This window comes from Oncorhynchus keta, unplaced genomic scaffold (assembly GCF_023373465.1).
Source record: "Oncorhynchus keta strain PuntledgeMale-10-30-2019 unplaced genomic scaffold, Oket_V2 Un_contig_18275_pilon_pilon, whole genome shotgun sequence".
NCBI lineage: Eukaryota > Metazoa > Chordata > Actinopteri > Salmoniformes > Salmonidae > Oncorhynchus > Oncorhynchus keta.
Genome location: NW_026280838.1, coordinates 15001 through 32500, shown reverse-complemented (window position 1 = coordinate 32500; position 17500 = coordinate 15001). Strand labels below are relative to the sequence as shown.

The window sequence follows — 17500 nt, the reverse complement described above, 5'->3', positions numbered from 1 at the left end:
GAGAGGGAGTGGAGGTACAGATACTGTACATATAGAACACACACACTGCAGAGAGAGGGAGTGGAGGTACAGATACTGTACATATAGAACACACACACTGCAGAGAGAGGGGAGTGGAGGTACAGATACTGTACATATAGAACACACACTTCAGAGAGGGAGTGGAGGTACAGATACTGTACATATAGAACACACACACTGCAGAGAGAGGGAGTGGAGGTACAGATACTGTACATATAGAACACACACACTGCAGAGAGAGGGAGTGGAGGTACAGATACTCTACATATAGAACACACACACTGCAGAGAGAGGGAGTGGAGGTACAGATACTGTACATATAGAACACACACTGCAGAGAGAGGGAGTGGAGGTACAGATACTGTACATATAGAACACACACACTTCAGAGAGAGGGAGTGGAGGTACAGATACTGTACATATAGAACACAGATACTGGCAGAGCAGAGGGAGTGGAGGTACAGATACTGTACATATAGAACACACACACTCTGAGCAGCCTAGGGAGTCAGGTACAGATACTGGTTGACATATAGCCTAGTCACTGGTTGACAGCTGCAGACTGGTTGAGCAGCCTAGGGGTGGAGGTTCTGGTTGAGCAGCCTAGTCCCTATGCTCACTGGTTGAGCAGCCTAGTCCCCTCGCTCACTGGTTGAGCAGCCTAGTCCCTCGCTCACTGGTTGAGCAGCCTAGTCAGTATGCTCACTGGTTGAGCAGCCTAGTCCCTGATTCTGGTTGAGCAGCCTAGTCCCTCGTGTATGATTCTGGTTGAGCAGCCTAGTCATGTATGATGGTTGAGCACTGGTTGAGCAGCCTAGTCCCTCGCTCACTGGTTGAGCAGCCTAGTCCCTCGCTCACTGGTTGAGCAGCCTAGTCCCTGCCTATCATTCTGGTTGAGCAGCCTAGTCATCACTGGTTGATGATTCTGGTTGAGCAGCCTAGTCATGTATGATTCTGGTTGAGCAGCCTAGTCATGTATGATCTGGTTGAGCTGGTTGAGCAGCCTAGTCATGTATGATTCTGGTTGAGCAGCCTAGTCATGTATGATTCTGGTTGAGCAGCCTAGTCATGTATGATTCTGGTTGAGCAGCCTAGTCATGTATGATTCTGGTTGAGCAGCCTAGTCATGTATGATTCTGGTTGAGCAGCCTAGTCATGTATGATTCTGGTTGAGCAGCCTAGTCATGTATGAGCAGCAGCCTAGTCATGTATGATTCTGGTTGAGCAGCCTAGTCATCACTGGTTGAGGATTCTGGTTGAGCAGCCTAGTCATGTATGATTCTGGTTGAGCAGCCTAGTCATGTATGATTCTGGTTGAGCAGCCTAGTCATGTATGATACTGGTTGAGCAGCCTAGTCATGTATGATTCTGGTTGAGCAGCCTAGTCATGTATGATTCTGGTTGAGCAGCCTAGTCATGTATGATTCTGGTTGAGCAGCCTAGTCATGTATGATTCTGGTTGAGCAGCCTAGTCATGTATGATTCTGGTTGAGCAGCCTAGTCATGTATGATTCTGGTTGAGCAGCCTAGTCATGTATGATTCTGGTTGAGCAGCCTAGTCATGTATGATTCTGGTTGAGCAGCCTAGTCATGTATGATTCTGGTTGAGCAGCCTAGTCATGTATGATTCTGGTTGAGCAGCCTAGTCATGTATGATTCTGGTTGAGCAGCCTAGTCATGTATGATTCTGGTTGAGCAGCCTAGTCATGTATGATTCTGGTTGAGCAGCCTAGTCATGTATGATTCTGGTTGAGCAGCCTAGTCATGTATGATTCTGGTTGATTCAGCCCTAGTCATGTATGATTCTGGTTGAGCAGCCTAGTCATGTATGATTCTGGTTGAGCAGCCTAGTCATGTATGATTCTGGTTGAGCAGCCTAGTCATGTATGATTCTGGTTGAGCAGCCTAGTCATGTATGATTCTGGTTGAGCAGCCTAGTCATGTATGATTCTGGTTGAGCAGCCTAGTCATGTATGATTCTGGTTGAGCAGCCTAGTCATGTATGATTCTGGTTGAGCAGCCTAGTCATGTATGATTCTGGTTGAGCAGCCTAGTCATGTATGATTCTGGTTGAGCAGCCTAGTCATGTATGATTCTGGTTGAGCAGCCTAGTCATGTATGATTCTGGTTGAGCAGCCTAGTCATGTATGATTCTGGTTGAGCAGCCTAGTCATGTATGATTCTGGTTGAGCAGCCTAGTCATGTATGATTCTGGTTGAGCAGCCTAGTCATGCACAGTGCATTCAGAAAGTATTTTTCCACATTTTGTTATGTTACAGACGTATTCTAAAATTGATTAAATCGCTCAATCTACACAATACCCCATAATGACAAAGCAAAACAGGTTTTTAGAATTTTTAGCAAATGTATAAAAAAATGAAAAACAGATATTACATGTACATAAGTATTCAGACCCTGTACTCAGTGCTTTGTTGAAGCATCTTTGGCTGCGATTACAGCCTCAAGTCTTCTTGGGTTTGATGCTACAAGCTTGACACGCCTGTATTTGGGGAGTTTCTCCCGTTCTTCTCTGCAGATCCTCTCAAGCTCTGTCAGGTTGGATGGGGGGCGTTGCTGGAAGGGCAGCATTGCTGCACAGATGTTTTCAGGTCTCTCCAGAGATGTTAGATCGGGTTCAAGTCTGGGCTCTGGCTGGGCCACTCAAGGACATTCAGAAACTTGTCCTGAAGCCACTCCTGCACTGTCTTGGCTGTGTGCTTAGGGCTGTTGTCCTGTTGGAAGGTGAACCTTTGCCCCAGTCTGAGTTCCTGAGCACTCCGGAGCAGGTTTTCATCAAGGATCTCTGTACTTTTCTCTCGATCCAGACTAGTCTTCCTGTCGCTGAGAAACATCCCCCATGGCATGATACTGCTACCACCATGCTTCACCGTAGGGATGGTGCCAGGTTTCCTTCAAATGTGACGCTTGGCATTCAGGCCAAAGAGTTCAATCTTGGTTTTATCAGACCAGAGAGTCTTGTTTGTCATGGTCTGAGAGTCCTTTAGGTGCTTTTTTGGCAAACTCCCAAGTGGGCTGTCATGTGTCTTTTACTGAAGAGTTGCTTTCGTCTGGCCACTCTAAAGGCCTGATTGGTGGAGTGCTGCAGAGATGGTTGTCCTTCTGGAAGGTTCTCCCATCTCCACAGTGGAACTCTGGATCTCTGTCAGCATGGCCATTGGGTTCCTGGTCACCTCAAGTTGTAGAAACATCTCAAAGAGCTCAATTTTGAGTCTCATTGTAAAAAATCTGAATACTTACATAAATAAGTTATGTTTATTTGTAATAAACTTGCAAATATTTCAAAAAACCTTTTCGCTTTGTCATTATGGGGTATTGTGTGTAGATTGAGGATTTTTAAAAAATGTAATCAATTTTAGAAAAAGGCTGTAACATAACAAAATGTGGGAGAAGGGAAGGGTCTGAATGCTTTCTGAATGCCTGTAAATCCACTCCACCTTCTGCTGTTTTAATAACCAAAAGAAAACAAATCTAATTCAAGGTGTCTTGTCATAGCTGACACCATTCTTTCTGGGCAGTGACAGTTAACCTCTCTTAACATGTTCAACTTGAAGCAGCATTAAGCTGCTATAAAATAAACAAAAAACAATCCTATCATTTTACATTTTAGTAATTTAGCTGACAATCAACAAGAGCGACTTACATGAGCAAGTAGGGTTAAGTGACTTGGTAAAGGGCACATTGACAGATTTTTCACCTAGCAATCTCTGGTTGGGTTACTGGCCCAACGCTGTAACCCACTAGGCTACCCAGTGTCCCTCGTTTGGCTTTGTGGCCGTATTAAAGATACAGGAAGTTAGGTAGAACCAGTTGGGTTTGCTTTGCTAAGCTCTTACCAGAACAGGATGTTACACACCGGCTGCTCCTCAGTTTATCACTGAAACCTCCGCCATTAAACACACACACAGGATACTATTGACTCCGTCATGTGACTTTATTAGTTTGAGTTTCATCATACCCTCTAAGAGAACACTTCTCAAATGGCATCCTTCTACACATTATTGGCCCAACCGTGCTGTGATGGCCAGGCCCAACCGTGCTGTGATGGCCAGGCCCAACCGTGCTGTGATGGCCAGGCCCAACCGTGTTTTATTATTATTATTATTATTATTATTATTATTATTGGCCCAACCGTGTTTTATTATTATTATTATTATTATTGGCCCAACCGTGTATTATTATTATTATTATTATTGGCCCAACCGTGTATTATTATTATTATTGGCCCAACCGTGTATTATTATTATTATTATTGGCCCAACCGTGTTTATTATTATTATTATTATTATTATTATTATTATTATTGGCCCAACCGTGTATTATTATTATTATTATTATTATTGGCCCAACCGTGTATTAATATTATTATTATTATTGGCCCAAACGTGTTTTTTATTATTATTATTATTATTATTATTATTGGCCCAACCGTGTATTATTATTATTATTATTATTATTATTGCCCAACCGTGTTTATTATTATTATTATTATTGGCCCAACCGTGTTTATTATATTATTATTATTATTATTATTATTATTGGCCCAACCGTGTTTATTATTATTATTGGCCCATTATTATTATTATTATTATTATTATTGGCCCAACCGTGTATTATTATTATTATATTATTATTATTGGCCCAACCGTGTTTATTATTATTATTATTATTATTGGCCCAACCGTGTTATTATTATTATTATTATTATTGGCCCAACCGTGTTTTTATTATTATTATTATTATTATTATTATTATTGGCCCAACCGTATTATTATTATTATTATTATTATTATTATTATTATTAACCGTATTATTATTATTTATTATTGGCCCAACCATGTTTTATTATTATTATTGGCCCAACCGTGTTTTATTATTATTATTATTATTAACCATGTTTATTATTATTATTATTATTATTGGCCCAACCGTATTATTATTATTATTAACCGTTTTTATTATTATTATTATTATTATTATTATTATTGGCCCAACCATGTTTTCTACTATTATTGTCTTTCTTCCAGGTGATCTTGATCTCGTCCGGTGAGGACCCTGTGACCAAGGCCCTGGCTGACAATCTATCCCAGAGGACAGGCTGCGAGGTCAGGCAGCTGGGCAAGGACATCCAGGGTGAGGTCAAAGCCATGATGGATGACAAGGATCTGGACTGGAAGGAGGTCGCCTATATGGGTAAACTCACTGTTATTTTCAATTAACAATTTACTGCTACTACTACTACTACTACTACTGCTACTACTGACTACTACTACTAGTAGTTAGTTATATAGCACAGTTTGAAATTTAGTGGAATCTCAAGGTTCTTAACCTTCTAATTTGAGTAATACTTGTGCGTTCATGGCAATCAAACGTATGAAGATCTTTATTTGGAGCCCTTCTGAGATGGAAAGGTAGAACAGGCTAGATATCTCTCAGGAATGTGACCGTAGCAGGGTGTTTGATAACCACGTATCAATGAAACTATCAGACAGTAAATGTCAACAGTAAAGTTTGAACCAGTTGAACCTGATTGTCATGGTGACCACACTATATCCTGTTATGGAACAGTATCTCCTCATTCTGTGTTTCACTCCTCCTTATCTCTCTCTCTATCTTCTCAACCCTTCATCTCTCTCCTCTCATCCCTCTGTTCTCTCTTGCCAGGAAGTGATTGTAAGTTCTTCACTCATAAATAACTGTGATTAAATAGCTTATCTAATAGCTCCTCTATTAGTAGGGAGACAGGGAGAAACTGTCTGATTAAATAGAGTATCTATTAGAAAGGGAGACAGGGAAACTGTCTGATTAAATAGAGTATCTATTAGTAAGGAGAGACAGGGGAAACTGTCTGATTAAATAGAGTATCTATTAGTAAGGAGAGACAGGGGGAAACTGTCTGATTAAATAGAGTATCTATTAGTATGTCTGATTAAATAGAGTATCTATTAGTAAGGGAGACGGGGCAACTATTTTGTATATTTTATTCAGAGTCCAGTTTTGGTTAATTGATCATTTGTATTTCCCCTCTGCGTGTATGCTAGGCTACAACCCGGGTATGGGCGAGGGGACGGTCTAAAGTTATATTGTTACATATGCTAGACTACCACTGCAGAAAACTTCATTTGCATGCCACTGCCAGTCACTGAATATTTACAGCCAAGGTGAGAAGGGAGGTGCCAGCAGTCAAATCCTGGAGAATTTGGGATTCAATTTCAATTGAATCCAATTTAGTTGATTTCTGTAATTCAAATTCTATGATATCCCTAAGCCCAAAATCAGAAACTATATCTAAATAAATATGATTATCTTAAATCATGTCATATTTTTTGCATGTTTTTGTTATGTTTTTGCAACATACTAATTAATCATCCTAAGAATACTTCAAGAACCACCTTATGGACACTTTAATAGAAACATTTCATCCCTCCATCTCTCCCTCCTACAGGTAATGATGCACCAGATGTTGACTGTCTGAACCTGGCTGGGCTGAGTGCAGTACCCCGGGACGCCCCAGTGGTGGCGATCAACGCTGCTAAATACTCCTGCCACAGTGCTGCAGGCCTGGGGGCTGTGAGGGAGTTTTCTGAACACATCCTGCTGCTCAAGAAGAAGGCCAAGTCTCAGATGGAACAGGACCGCATCCACAGAAATACATTCTAAACTCTAGAATGTGTTCTAAAGTCACAAAAATACATTCTAAAATCTAGAATGTGTTCTAAAGTCACAGAAATACATTCTAAACTCTAGAATGTGTTCTAAAGTCACAGAGATCCATTCTAAACTCTAGAATGTGTTCTAAATTAGGGATAGGCATTAGAAATAATATCATGACATTTTATCGGATATCCAGATAGTTTTAATCATGGACACTTGTTTGCTGCGCAGCCTGCAGGACTCAGGAGATACTGCGGGGACAGGGACCAGGGGTGTGCGACAAAGGAGGGAGAGAAAAAGTAGCCACTGACTCTCGCTAGTTAGACACTTGTAAATGCCATAGGTTATCTATCATCCAATATGGCAGTGCATGTATTTACTGTCCTGATCTACAACAGCCCTGTTCAGAGTAAACAGCCTATACTGAAGGTTGCTCATTGTAGGCTACTCCTCATTTACTTTACTTAATTCTGTCATTTTAATTCAACTTTTCTTTTATTGCTTAGAGATCTCCCACTTCACGTTGCTACACATGGAGCCTCTGACTGTAGTGTCAACAACAGCAAGCTAAGTGAAACCTGTGTAGGCTAATACCGTATGTATTTTTTTTAAACTATATTCACATTTGTGACGTTTTATTAAATGAAGAATTCCAAATGTCATGAGTGTAGAAATGTCCCATAGATCATTTTATTCCGTTAAGATGAAGCCTTGTCATTGTTGAAGTAGGCCTGTGTTTACGAATACTAATGTCTGTTTTAATAACTGTGCCCATTGCTAGTTTTTACAGGTTGTCAGATCAAGGTAGTTTGGGTTTTATATCGCTACAGGTTGTGTTGACAAAAATGAATGTCTTTATTTTAAATGAAGTAGTATACAGGAGGCCTTTCATTTACTTGAGATTGATTGTTTTTCTCTCCACTTTTTAATGTTCTGTCATAATTTGGGGGGGAAAGTATTAGGACATTAACATGGAGTTGCACTGAGATTCTTGTTGTTTGGGGTGTTTACTTTTGTATTTTGCCTGCAATTTGATTGTCAAATGATATATGATCATAAACGTAAGAAACACTTTCTTATTCCCCTGCTTTAATCTGAACTATTCTAGAATTGACATTAGCCTGAACTCCATACCACAATCTTGAAGGTGCATCTGATGGGCTGGTTAACATACATCTTGCCACCAGATGGCAGTGTAGCGCCTCATCAAACCTCAGTTGGAGGAAAGAACTGGATGACAACATTAACCTTGTACAACCATCAAGAAGTTGCACATGCTTTCCTGTTCAGGCTTTCACTCAGTTGTAGCAAGATCCAACCAAATACCAGTAAAACAACACACGTGATCATACAGTATAAGAGATCTTCATTTATAGCATTGTGTGGCGATTTCCATCTATCCATGTTGCAGAGATCAGGACAGACAGCAAACGTGTGGCGAGCTGGCATTTGTCCAAGAACTATTGATTTGGTTACATAGATTAGTGAGAAAATTGACAGGGCTCGTCAGTGCTTGGAGAGGAAACATCCAAGTGGACGAGAAGGCATATGAAACATGGCTTCAGTTCATCAGAAGAGTTGACACTGGTAGTGGAGTGGTCATCCCCTCTTAATCAGGGAAAAGGAGGGGACTTGGCTGTAAATAGCAGATACATTCCATTACAGCAGCTCCGTCATAGGTTTGGGAAACATCCATTTACCATGCAAAATAATGTGGCGTATCAACCTATTTTAATGGATGATGCGATGGAAGCTATGAAATCATTCTGAATGGCTCAGCAAGTAAAGCATCGTACAGTGTAATTACCTCTGCTAGCTCAATGAAGCTCACTGGATGTATAAATATGAAGCTTGGCGTTTAAACTCACTACCAAATATGGTAGTGAGAGAAGATGGAACGAGGTGGATTTTGGCCTACATTCTGAAAAATGTTCTCAATACAGTTTTATGTTCCCAAAACTAGAATTTGTTACGAACAGAGTGGAATAAGTTTGGTAGACTTTAGCCTTTGCCAAAGTTTTTTTATATCGCGTTTCTTTAGAAGAAGTGCAAAGTCGAATTGAGTTATTGCATACCTGCATTTCACACAGTAGGCGGTCCCTAACGGAAATATGCAGATGTATGCTAGAACGGGCCAATAGGATCTCGCTAGCTCGTGCTTGGCTCTGCCCACCTCCTTGCCTGTTCTGCCCACTATGACTGATCTGTTCCCATTGGAAACGACAGGCTGTGGTCTATCTTAGTTTAGTTATTAACAATCTTTGCTGGTACTGTAGGTAGCTAGCTACTTGCTAACCCAACGGAAAAATAATTTTCTAAAACCAAGTAAACAATATATAATCTACCTCTGTGTCCCGTAGTTTGAAAAAACACATTGAGCTATCACTATTCACAATCTATCCAACAATGTCACCAACACATCAAGCTTCTAAGTGAAACATGCATAGTACTAGGTTCATTCTCTAATCTTTTGATTGGATGGACAACAGGTCAGCTCATACTGCAAAAGCTTTGATTGGTTGGAGGACATCCTCTGGAAGTTGTCATAATTACCATGTAGATCTATGGAAGGGGGTGAGGAGCACAAGCCTACTACTACATTACATTTACATTTAAGTCATTTAGCAGACGCTCTTATCCAGAGTGACTTCAATACATTGAAGTCAATGTAGCCAGAGGAGGACAAAATAACTGTCTCCTGGCTACACTGTGGTGCTATCCTAGTGGGTTATGTACTATTGTAGTCTAATCTACTAATGTAGACCTTCATTGCAAAACAGTGCATTTTAATCAGGTATTTGGTGACATTTGAATACATGTAAGTACAGTTTTATCTAAAAATACTAACTTTTTTGTTTGATTTGTGTTATTTATCTGAAATTCACTGAGTAGGATGGTCCTCCCCTTCCTCATCTGATAATCATCCACTTCTTATGAAGGGGAATATCAACTCAAGAGTTTTTAGTTGTGATGGTTGTTTAGCAACAAAACCGATGTGTGTGCAATTATGGGGCAAAACAGACAGGTAAATGTAGATTGTTGACAACATGTAAACTATATTTAGTCTCGAATATTTATTTAAAACAAATACATTTGCAAAACGAGGACTTGTCTCTCAAATACATTGTTACAGTTGTTGGTTGGTTAGATAGTTAACGAATTTGAGCCATATTAGCATAATTTTATTTTGCTTTTGGAAAGGTTTTTATTATTGCGTTTCCTTTAAAAACAGGTCATACATATTTTTGCACATCATGTTATACATATAAGAACGGCAAAACACAGCATTTGAATATTACATTTAAATTAGTTAAAAAGTACATATTGTTAAAAACAATGTAAACAACCACGAATAAAATTACTTTTTCTTGTGAAACATCCAATCCGTAAAAACCATTTAAAACGTGTACAAATTATTTAACAAAAGTAAAACATTTTTAAGACATTGACTCAGCCCCACTTCTTACCTGTTTTGCCTACTATGACTCATCTGTTCCCATTGGAAAGGACCGGCTGTGGTCTATCTTGGGTTAGTTATACAAATCTTTGATATCTAAGACCCTCCGATACTTCCACCGAACCAGCAATGCTGCCAGCTTCAAAGCAAAGTGGAATCCCATGTGTTATTTTTTAGTGTGCACAATTTCACACAAAATAATGGAGATGCGTGCCTAATAAAATGCCACGTGGATCTGTTTGTCGGATTTCGAGACTTGACGCATGTAAAAGATGAAATACCTCCCAAATTAAATGGTTAACTGTTATTTAGGATTATATCTTGTAAAACGTCAGGGGGGATTTGTTCATTAGAATTTCATGCTCGTTTTACTTTTTCAAATTGGAACATGAATTGACTCATTCAAGTAAGGAGTGTGTCCCAAAATGGATGAGTTTATAGAGCCCCACAGTGGGGCGGCAGGTAGCCGAGTGCTTAGAGCGTTGGACCAGTAACCGAGAAGTTGCGAGACTGAATCCCTGAGCTGACAAAGTAAAATTTGCCGTTCTGACCCTAAACAAGGCAGTTAACCCACTTCCTAAGCCATCATTGAAAATAAGCATTTGTTCTTAACTGACTTGCCTAGTTAAATAAAATGAATACACCCATAAAACCTAGCGGTCAAACAGGGACATTTTCCACCATTCATTTTTCTCATAGAGCATTTTTGAAAGACTTAAAATAAGGGCTGTGTTTCGTGTAGGCTTACCCTGGCATGCCGTTTGGTTGATAACCATGCAAATCTCTCTCGTTCAGGGTGACTTTGATCAATATATTTGTCTCTTTTTACTCTCAGATTCAGAAATGATCATTAGCATCAAAGTAGACATGATGCAAGACTACAAATCCCTGCAGTATTGTTTCAATTTAAAAATTGCACAAGACAGTTCACAGCAGGACCGTCACCAGAGTTTCATAAAATTCGGGGTTGAGGGGTTTGTGGGTCCGAGAAAAAACGAGCCTTTTCTAAAATCCTTTCCTGCAATTCTACATGACTCGAGACATTACAATAATATTTATTTATACCACACAAATAATCGAAATGACAAGCTACTCTGACATTTACAGACTGAGATCAACAAAACGAACGACTCATGTCTTAAATGCAACCAATAGCATAGGTCAATGAAAAGAGTGGATAGACACATTTTACACCTATAATATGAGTAGGAAATTATAGTCCACCAACGTTCCAGTGGCACTCACCTATTCAAACACATTTTACCCGCGATTGTATTTTGAAATATTGCGAAATGCGTTCCAGCTGCTGCATGCTGTTCATTGACAGCCACAACTCAACAATCAGCTGTTTTATATTTTCCGAGCGAGATGCCCAATTGCAGGATTCCTGACTGTAGACTCGGCCTATGCGCTCATAATGTGACAAACAAAACACAATCTAAAGCAATAAGCTTTTGATCCTCTGTGGCTAAATTATGATGGTGTAGTATTTGCAATGATTTAATTTATTTATAGACGAGTAATTATTTAATTTGGCAAATGTATTTCAATTTATCTGCAGCAATTCCAGCATCCTTTCCTGCAGCGCTGTGTTTTCTTCCCAAGGCCAAATAAATTAATCAACCCTTCTTATTATTCATTCAATTGATTGTGGTCACTAACCCCATATGAGATTATTGTGTGTTAGGCCTACTGTTAAAATAATATTTAAGACAATAATCTATCAACAAGTAGCCTACAATTACGATAATAAATTCAGTAAGTCAATGAAGCCAATAGCTATATTGTTATTGAAACGATGTAGGCCGTATGAGCTTTTAAAACAATGAAAACATACGTCAAATGACTCGAAAAGCCTTTGGGAAAAGTGTACAAATGTCTATTCGCATCAGTAGCCTAAGTGACTGAAATGCATCAGGAAAGTTGAGGAAAACATCAGGGAAGCTATGGGCCTAATGTGTGTAGAGAAGATCTGCATTGCTTTAAATTGCGAGACTAATGATAATGAGCACTCACATCAACTTAGCTAACATTTCCAAGCCTAATTCTAACCACATATCCAAACGGAGATTCAGTGAACACTCAAATCTGACATTGATTTATCAAGATGAGTTCCCATGCTTGTCTCAAAGCAGCGAAATGACTGTCCCAATCAAAACGGTGCTGGAAAGATCAGTTGACCACACGTCTTGACATGTATTATAACCAGAGGTGTAGTGGTGTTTTGTTAGGCGCCCTATTATTTCTGAATGAAAGTTTGTACCGAAATTAAGCCTATTGGTTAATTAGAATATACATACAATGCATCATCCAAATTGCATGATTGCCTATGCCTGCCTACACATACTGTAAGTGGCGAAAGGAACATTTATGTATTTTCAATCCTAAAACACTAAATTAGGCCATCATCAGTGTCAATCGTGAATGATAATTCTTCACATTTTACAGGTGAAACGGTCATGCTGCATGCAGCCAACCATTTGATCCCAATCAGTTGAATGGGTATATGCATTTAGCATTTCTGAATGATGTAAGGGTGGCTAACCTGCCTAACTAATTGCATTTTAGAGCAGATGGAGTTAAACACAACCACAGCATCAGAAAGAAAAAACATTTCAGCACAATCATCCTACATTGTCATAAGACATGACATGGTGTTTTTTAATAACAGTAGCCTGACATTATCCTGCTATTATATTCGGTTTGTTATGTAAAATACTAATGAATCATTAAGTGATCTTGGAGACATAGCACCATTTTGAAAAATATGCGCACCAGCACCCCTGATTATAATGGTTGGATGACTTTGGAAACTTCACCTAATCAAAGCTCTATGAACTAAGTGGTACAGTTTATTTTACACCTTAGCAGCAGCAGAGCAAAATATTTGGGACTGACCCAAAATCATTCTGGGCTAAAGCCCAGAAAGCCATGTCCTGGTGATGTCCATGGTTAACAGAATTGTCAATTTAAAGATATTTAGCCAATTTATTCATCACTACATTTAGCTAACATTAGTTAATCGATTTGACAGTCTCGTCCAGATCATCATGGTATTTGTAGTTCTTTATGATTAGCCACATTACCAGATAGTATTACCATTTCATTTTTGGGAGGTAAATACAGGTGAATATATTGATCAAAGTCACCTTGTCCTAGAGAGATTTACACGGTTATCAAAATGTCATGCCAGGGTAAGCCTACATGAAACACAGCCCTTATTTGAAGTGTTTCTTAAATCCCTATGGGAAAGATGAATGGGGGAAAAACAATTGGAACCGTTTCCTTGTTTGACCGCTAGGTTTTATAGGTATTATTACTCATACTGTGGTACTCTATTGATCCCCTAGTCACTCTCTGGGAGTTTAGTCAGCAACACGTGACAGTGGAGTGCCCATTGAGAGAGTTGGTCGGGGGAGGGCATGGTTTGGGATTCAAATGCACATCAAAGGCATGTCAACTAGGTAGCATGATGCATCTTCCAGAAACATACATCTCTTTTCCATAAAATATATGTTCCAATTTTCGAACCAGTTTTCATTTGGAAGGCAGATAAAGCATTTTTTTTAATGTATTTTTTTATAAAAAATGCAATGACTTTTGCATGTGAAAACAGAATCCTACTCATTCCCCCACGTGCTTCATCTAGCCTGTCATTGATTTTGAGCGGATTTTGCCGCATTCACATACTAATCGGAACAAGGAAACTCTGACATTTCAGAGGTTCCTAATGCCGACTGCCACATGAATACGGCATTTGAGCCTGGCTCACGCCCGGGAGGTAGCCCGGTTCCAAAATGAATCACGTTTTACCCGCTATAACTCCTCCGACCCGGGAAACCCGGATCAGATAATCGACTCCCCTCATTGAAGCGCGATCATCGTTTTCTTGACATCGCCAGTTAACCCGTTACCAGAGTAAATTCAGTAAATAGTTCAACGGAAATTGTTACTATGGCATCAAAATTAATCCTTGAAATTACCTCCGAGTAAAGCTAGCAGGTCTACGCCTCTTTTTTACTGTGTACATGTAACATTTCTAGGATTTCCTTCACACAGTTTAAGCCGCAGTAGGTCATGTAAACTAAGTACGTAGCTTGCTAGTTACAGTGAGTTAGAAAGCAAGGTGCTACATACTTCAGACGACTGCTATCCATCGCTACCGCTACAAGACTATTGTCTGCCCACCCGGCTACTGATCCTTTCAATGGCTGTTGCAAAAAAACGTACGCTATCGGGCATCGAAGATGTGAGAGACAGAAAAGCAAAGGTTATTAAAGACAGCGGTGAGAAGAGACACATCGCAGCCCTGATCCTGGCGAGGGGAGGCAGTAAGGGGATCCCCCTGAAGAATATCAAAATGCTCGCCGGTGTCCCCCTCATCGGATGGGTTCTGAGAGCTGCAGTGGACTCCAAACAGTTTGACAGGTAATTCAGTTCAATCTAATAGTCAAATGTCTTTCAATCTAACTACTGTATACAGAGTTGCTTTGATAGAAGCTTGGTAGGCTAGCTACATTACAACCCACATACAAAAATGCTAGTATACTATGATATCAATACCATAGTATTCACTGTAGTGTTTTTGCGGACTTTACTGTATTATTCACTGTAGTGTGGTGTATTATTTACAGTTAACTATAGTATACATATTGTAGTAAAATAACTAGTATATACTATAGTATGATGTAGTGTTTTGCGGACTGTAGTATTTACTATAGTGTTTTAGTTTTTATATCTTTGACATAGAAGTGGAGGCTTTCTCTCCTTAATAGATACATACTAAAATAGCTAATTTTCCATAACCTGTAGGTAGATAGGTCTGTGGTGTGAACAGACAGGTCAGCACTTTACTCTTTTCTAACTGTAGGGAACACAATACATGGGCTGTACTTGGCATGTGGGTTTCTCACTTATGGGGTTATGGAGGAGGAGAATGGGCAGGGTATATGCACATTACTCTAGTATTTACTATAGTTAAAATGGGTAGTGTTTTTGGGGACATTACGGTAGAATTTACGAGTGTTTTTTGCAGATACTACTGTAGTATTTACTATAGTATTCTACAGTATACTACAACATTCTCTACTAAGTACTACACATGAGCAAGGGATATACTACAGTTTATTACAGAATTCTATTTTAGGTACTGTAGTATTCTATACTAAACTAGTATTTTTAAATGTGAGAAAGCATGTTGACATTCTTGTTTTGGGTGCATGGATAATGTTGTTATTTGAAAGTTAGTGTACAGTCTCTGAATGAACCCCCTGGTTTGGGCTCGGTCACACAAGACTGGATTGCACTATAATATAATATAATAATAATAATAATAATAAATAATATGATGTAGCCTACTTGTTACAAAGCCTGAGGGATCAACTTGTTCCGTTCTTTCTCCCAGTGTGTGGGTATCAACTGACCATGATGACATTGAGAAGGTAGCCAAGGCATGGGGAGCTCAGGTTCACCGCAGGAGCCCAGAGGTGTCCAAAGACTCCTCCAGCTCTCTTGACACCATCCAGGAATTCGCCCGATTAAACCCAGGTAGGTAGGGGGTGAATGTCAAGTGTATTTCCTTGATTCCTTGTGATCAGATCTTCTGCTCCAATGTGCTGTGAGAAGGAGACAAGGAGGGAGGCGTGAGGAAGATTCTCTGTGGCAACAGTGGCGACGGCGACGTTGGTTATATTTTATTGTGACTGAACCACACCCTTTGTGACGCTTCACTATCTTTGTAATGACTGTTTGGCAGCGCTTTGTTATAGATGTCAGCTGGTAATGTAATATATGCAGAACTTGTTTAGCCACTAGCTTGACTAAAGGCTCTGGGACGGCATGTATCAAGTATCTCAGAGTAGGAATACTGATCTGGGATCAGGTCCCCCCGTCCATGTAGTCTTATTCATTGTGATCTATGAGGCAACATTTGGGTTTATCCCAATAAAGTGGGACCCACTCCATAGCTTCAATTGACAACAGTGGCAGCATATACACAATTATTCAAATCTCATACTGTTTCTCATATTCTTCTGGTATCTCATAGTCTGCTGTGTGTTGTCCTCCTCCAGAGGTGGAGGTGATCTGTCACATCCAGGCCACGTCTCCCTGCCTGCACCCCTTCCACCTGAAGGAGGCCCTGGAGATGATCACCAAGCAGGGCTTCACGTCCGTCTTCTCCGTGGTCCGACGACACCACTTCCGCTGGCAGGAGGTGAAGAAAGGAGGTACAAGGACAGCCATGTGTTGTGTTTAGGACCTGACAGGAGGTGAAGAAAGGAGGTACAGGACAGCCATGTGTCATGTTTAGGACCTCACAGGAGGTGAAGAAAGGAGGTACAGGACAGCCATGTGTTATGTTTAGGACCTCACAGGAGGTGAAGAAAGGAGGTACAGGACACCCATGTGTTATGTTAGGACCTCACAGGAGGTGAAGAAAGGAGGTACGGGACAGCCATGTGTTATGTTTAGGACCTCACAGGAGGTGAAGAAAGGAGGTACAGGACAGCCATGTGTTATGTTTAGGACCTCACAGGAGGTGAAGAAAGGAGGTACAGGACAGCCATGTGTTATGTTTAGGACCTCACAGGAGGTGAAGAAAGGAGGTACAGGACAGCCATGTGTTATGTTTAGGACCTCACAGGAGGTGAAGAAAGGAGGTACAGGACAGCCATGTGTTATGTTTAGGACCTCACAGGAGGTGAAGAAAGGAGGTACAGGACAGCCATGTGTTTGTTATGTTTAGGACCTCACAGGAGGTGAAGAAATGAGGTACAGGACAGCCATGTGTTATGTTTAGGACCTCACAGGAGGTGAAGAAAGGAGGTACAGGACAGCCATGTGTTATGTTTAGGACCTCACAGGAGGTGAAGAAAGGAGGTACAGGACAGCCATGTGTTATGTTAGGACCTCACAGGAGGTGAAGAAAGGAGGTACGGGACAGCCATGTGTTATGTTTAGGACCTCACAGGAGGTGAAGAAAGGAGGTACAGGACAGCCATGTGTTATGTTTAGGACCTCACAGGAGGTGAAGAAAGGAGGTATGGGACAGCCATGTGTTATGTTTAGGACCTCACAGGAGGTGAAGAAAGGAGGTACAGGACAGCCATGTGTTTAGGACCTCACAGGAGGTGAAGAAAGGAGGTACAGGACAGCCATGTGTTATGTTTAGGACCTCACAGGAGGTGAAGAAAGGAGGACAGCCATGTGTTATGTTTAGGACCTCACAGGAGGTGAAGAAAGGAGGTACAGGACAGCCATGTGTTATGTTTAGGACCTCACAGTTAGACATGGTTTCAGGATACAGATGAACCCTAATGCTGGATTAAAAAGCAAGATCAATGGAGAATC

General features: G+C 40.3%; 1 protein-coding gene and 1 pseudogene across 2 annotated transcripts in view; both read left to right on the top strand.

Annotated features, from left to right (window-relative positions):
- Positions 1 to 7767, top strand: part of LOC127920084 (N-acylneuraminate cytidylyltransferase-like) — a 14881-nt pseudogene extending 7114 nt beyond the window's left edge.
- Positions 1 to 17500, top strand: part of LOC118377934 (N-acylneuraminate cytidylyltransferase-like) — a 36655-nt gene that overhangs the window by 7111 nt on the left and 12044 nt on the right. The window contains exons 2-4 of one of the 2 annotated variants that reach the window (XM_052503899.1): positions 14421 to 14578; positions 15555 to 15697; positions 16222 to 16377. In XM_052503899.1, the coding sequence (XP_052359859.1) occupies positions 14511 to 14578; positions 15555 to 15697; positions 16222 to 16377 (367 nt within the window). In that variant the 5' untranslated portion in view covers positions 14421 to 14510. Of the gene's footprint in view, positions 1 to 14032; positions 14579 to 15554; positions 15698 to 16221; positions 16378 to 17500 lie in introns of those variants that run through there. The other variant, XM_052503898.1, reaches the window with a different exon arrangement.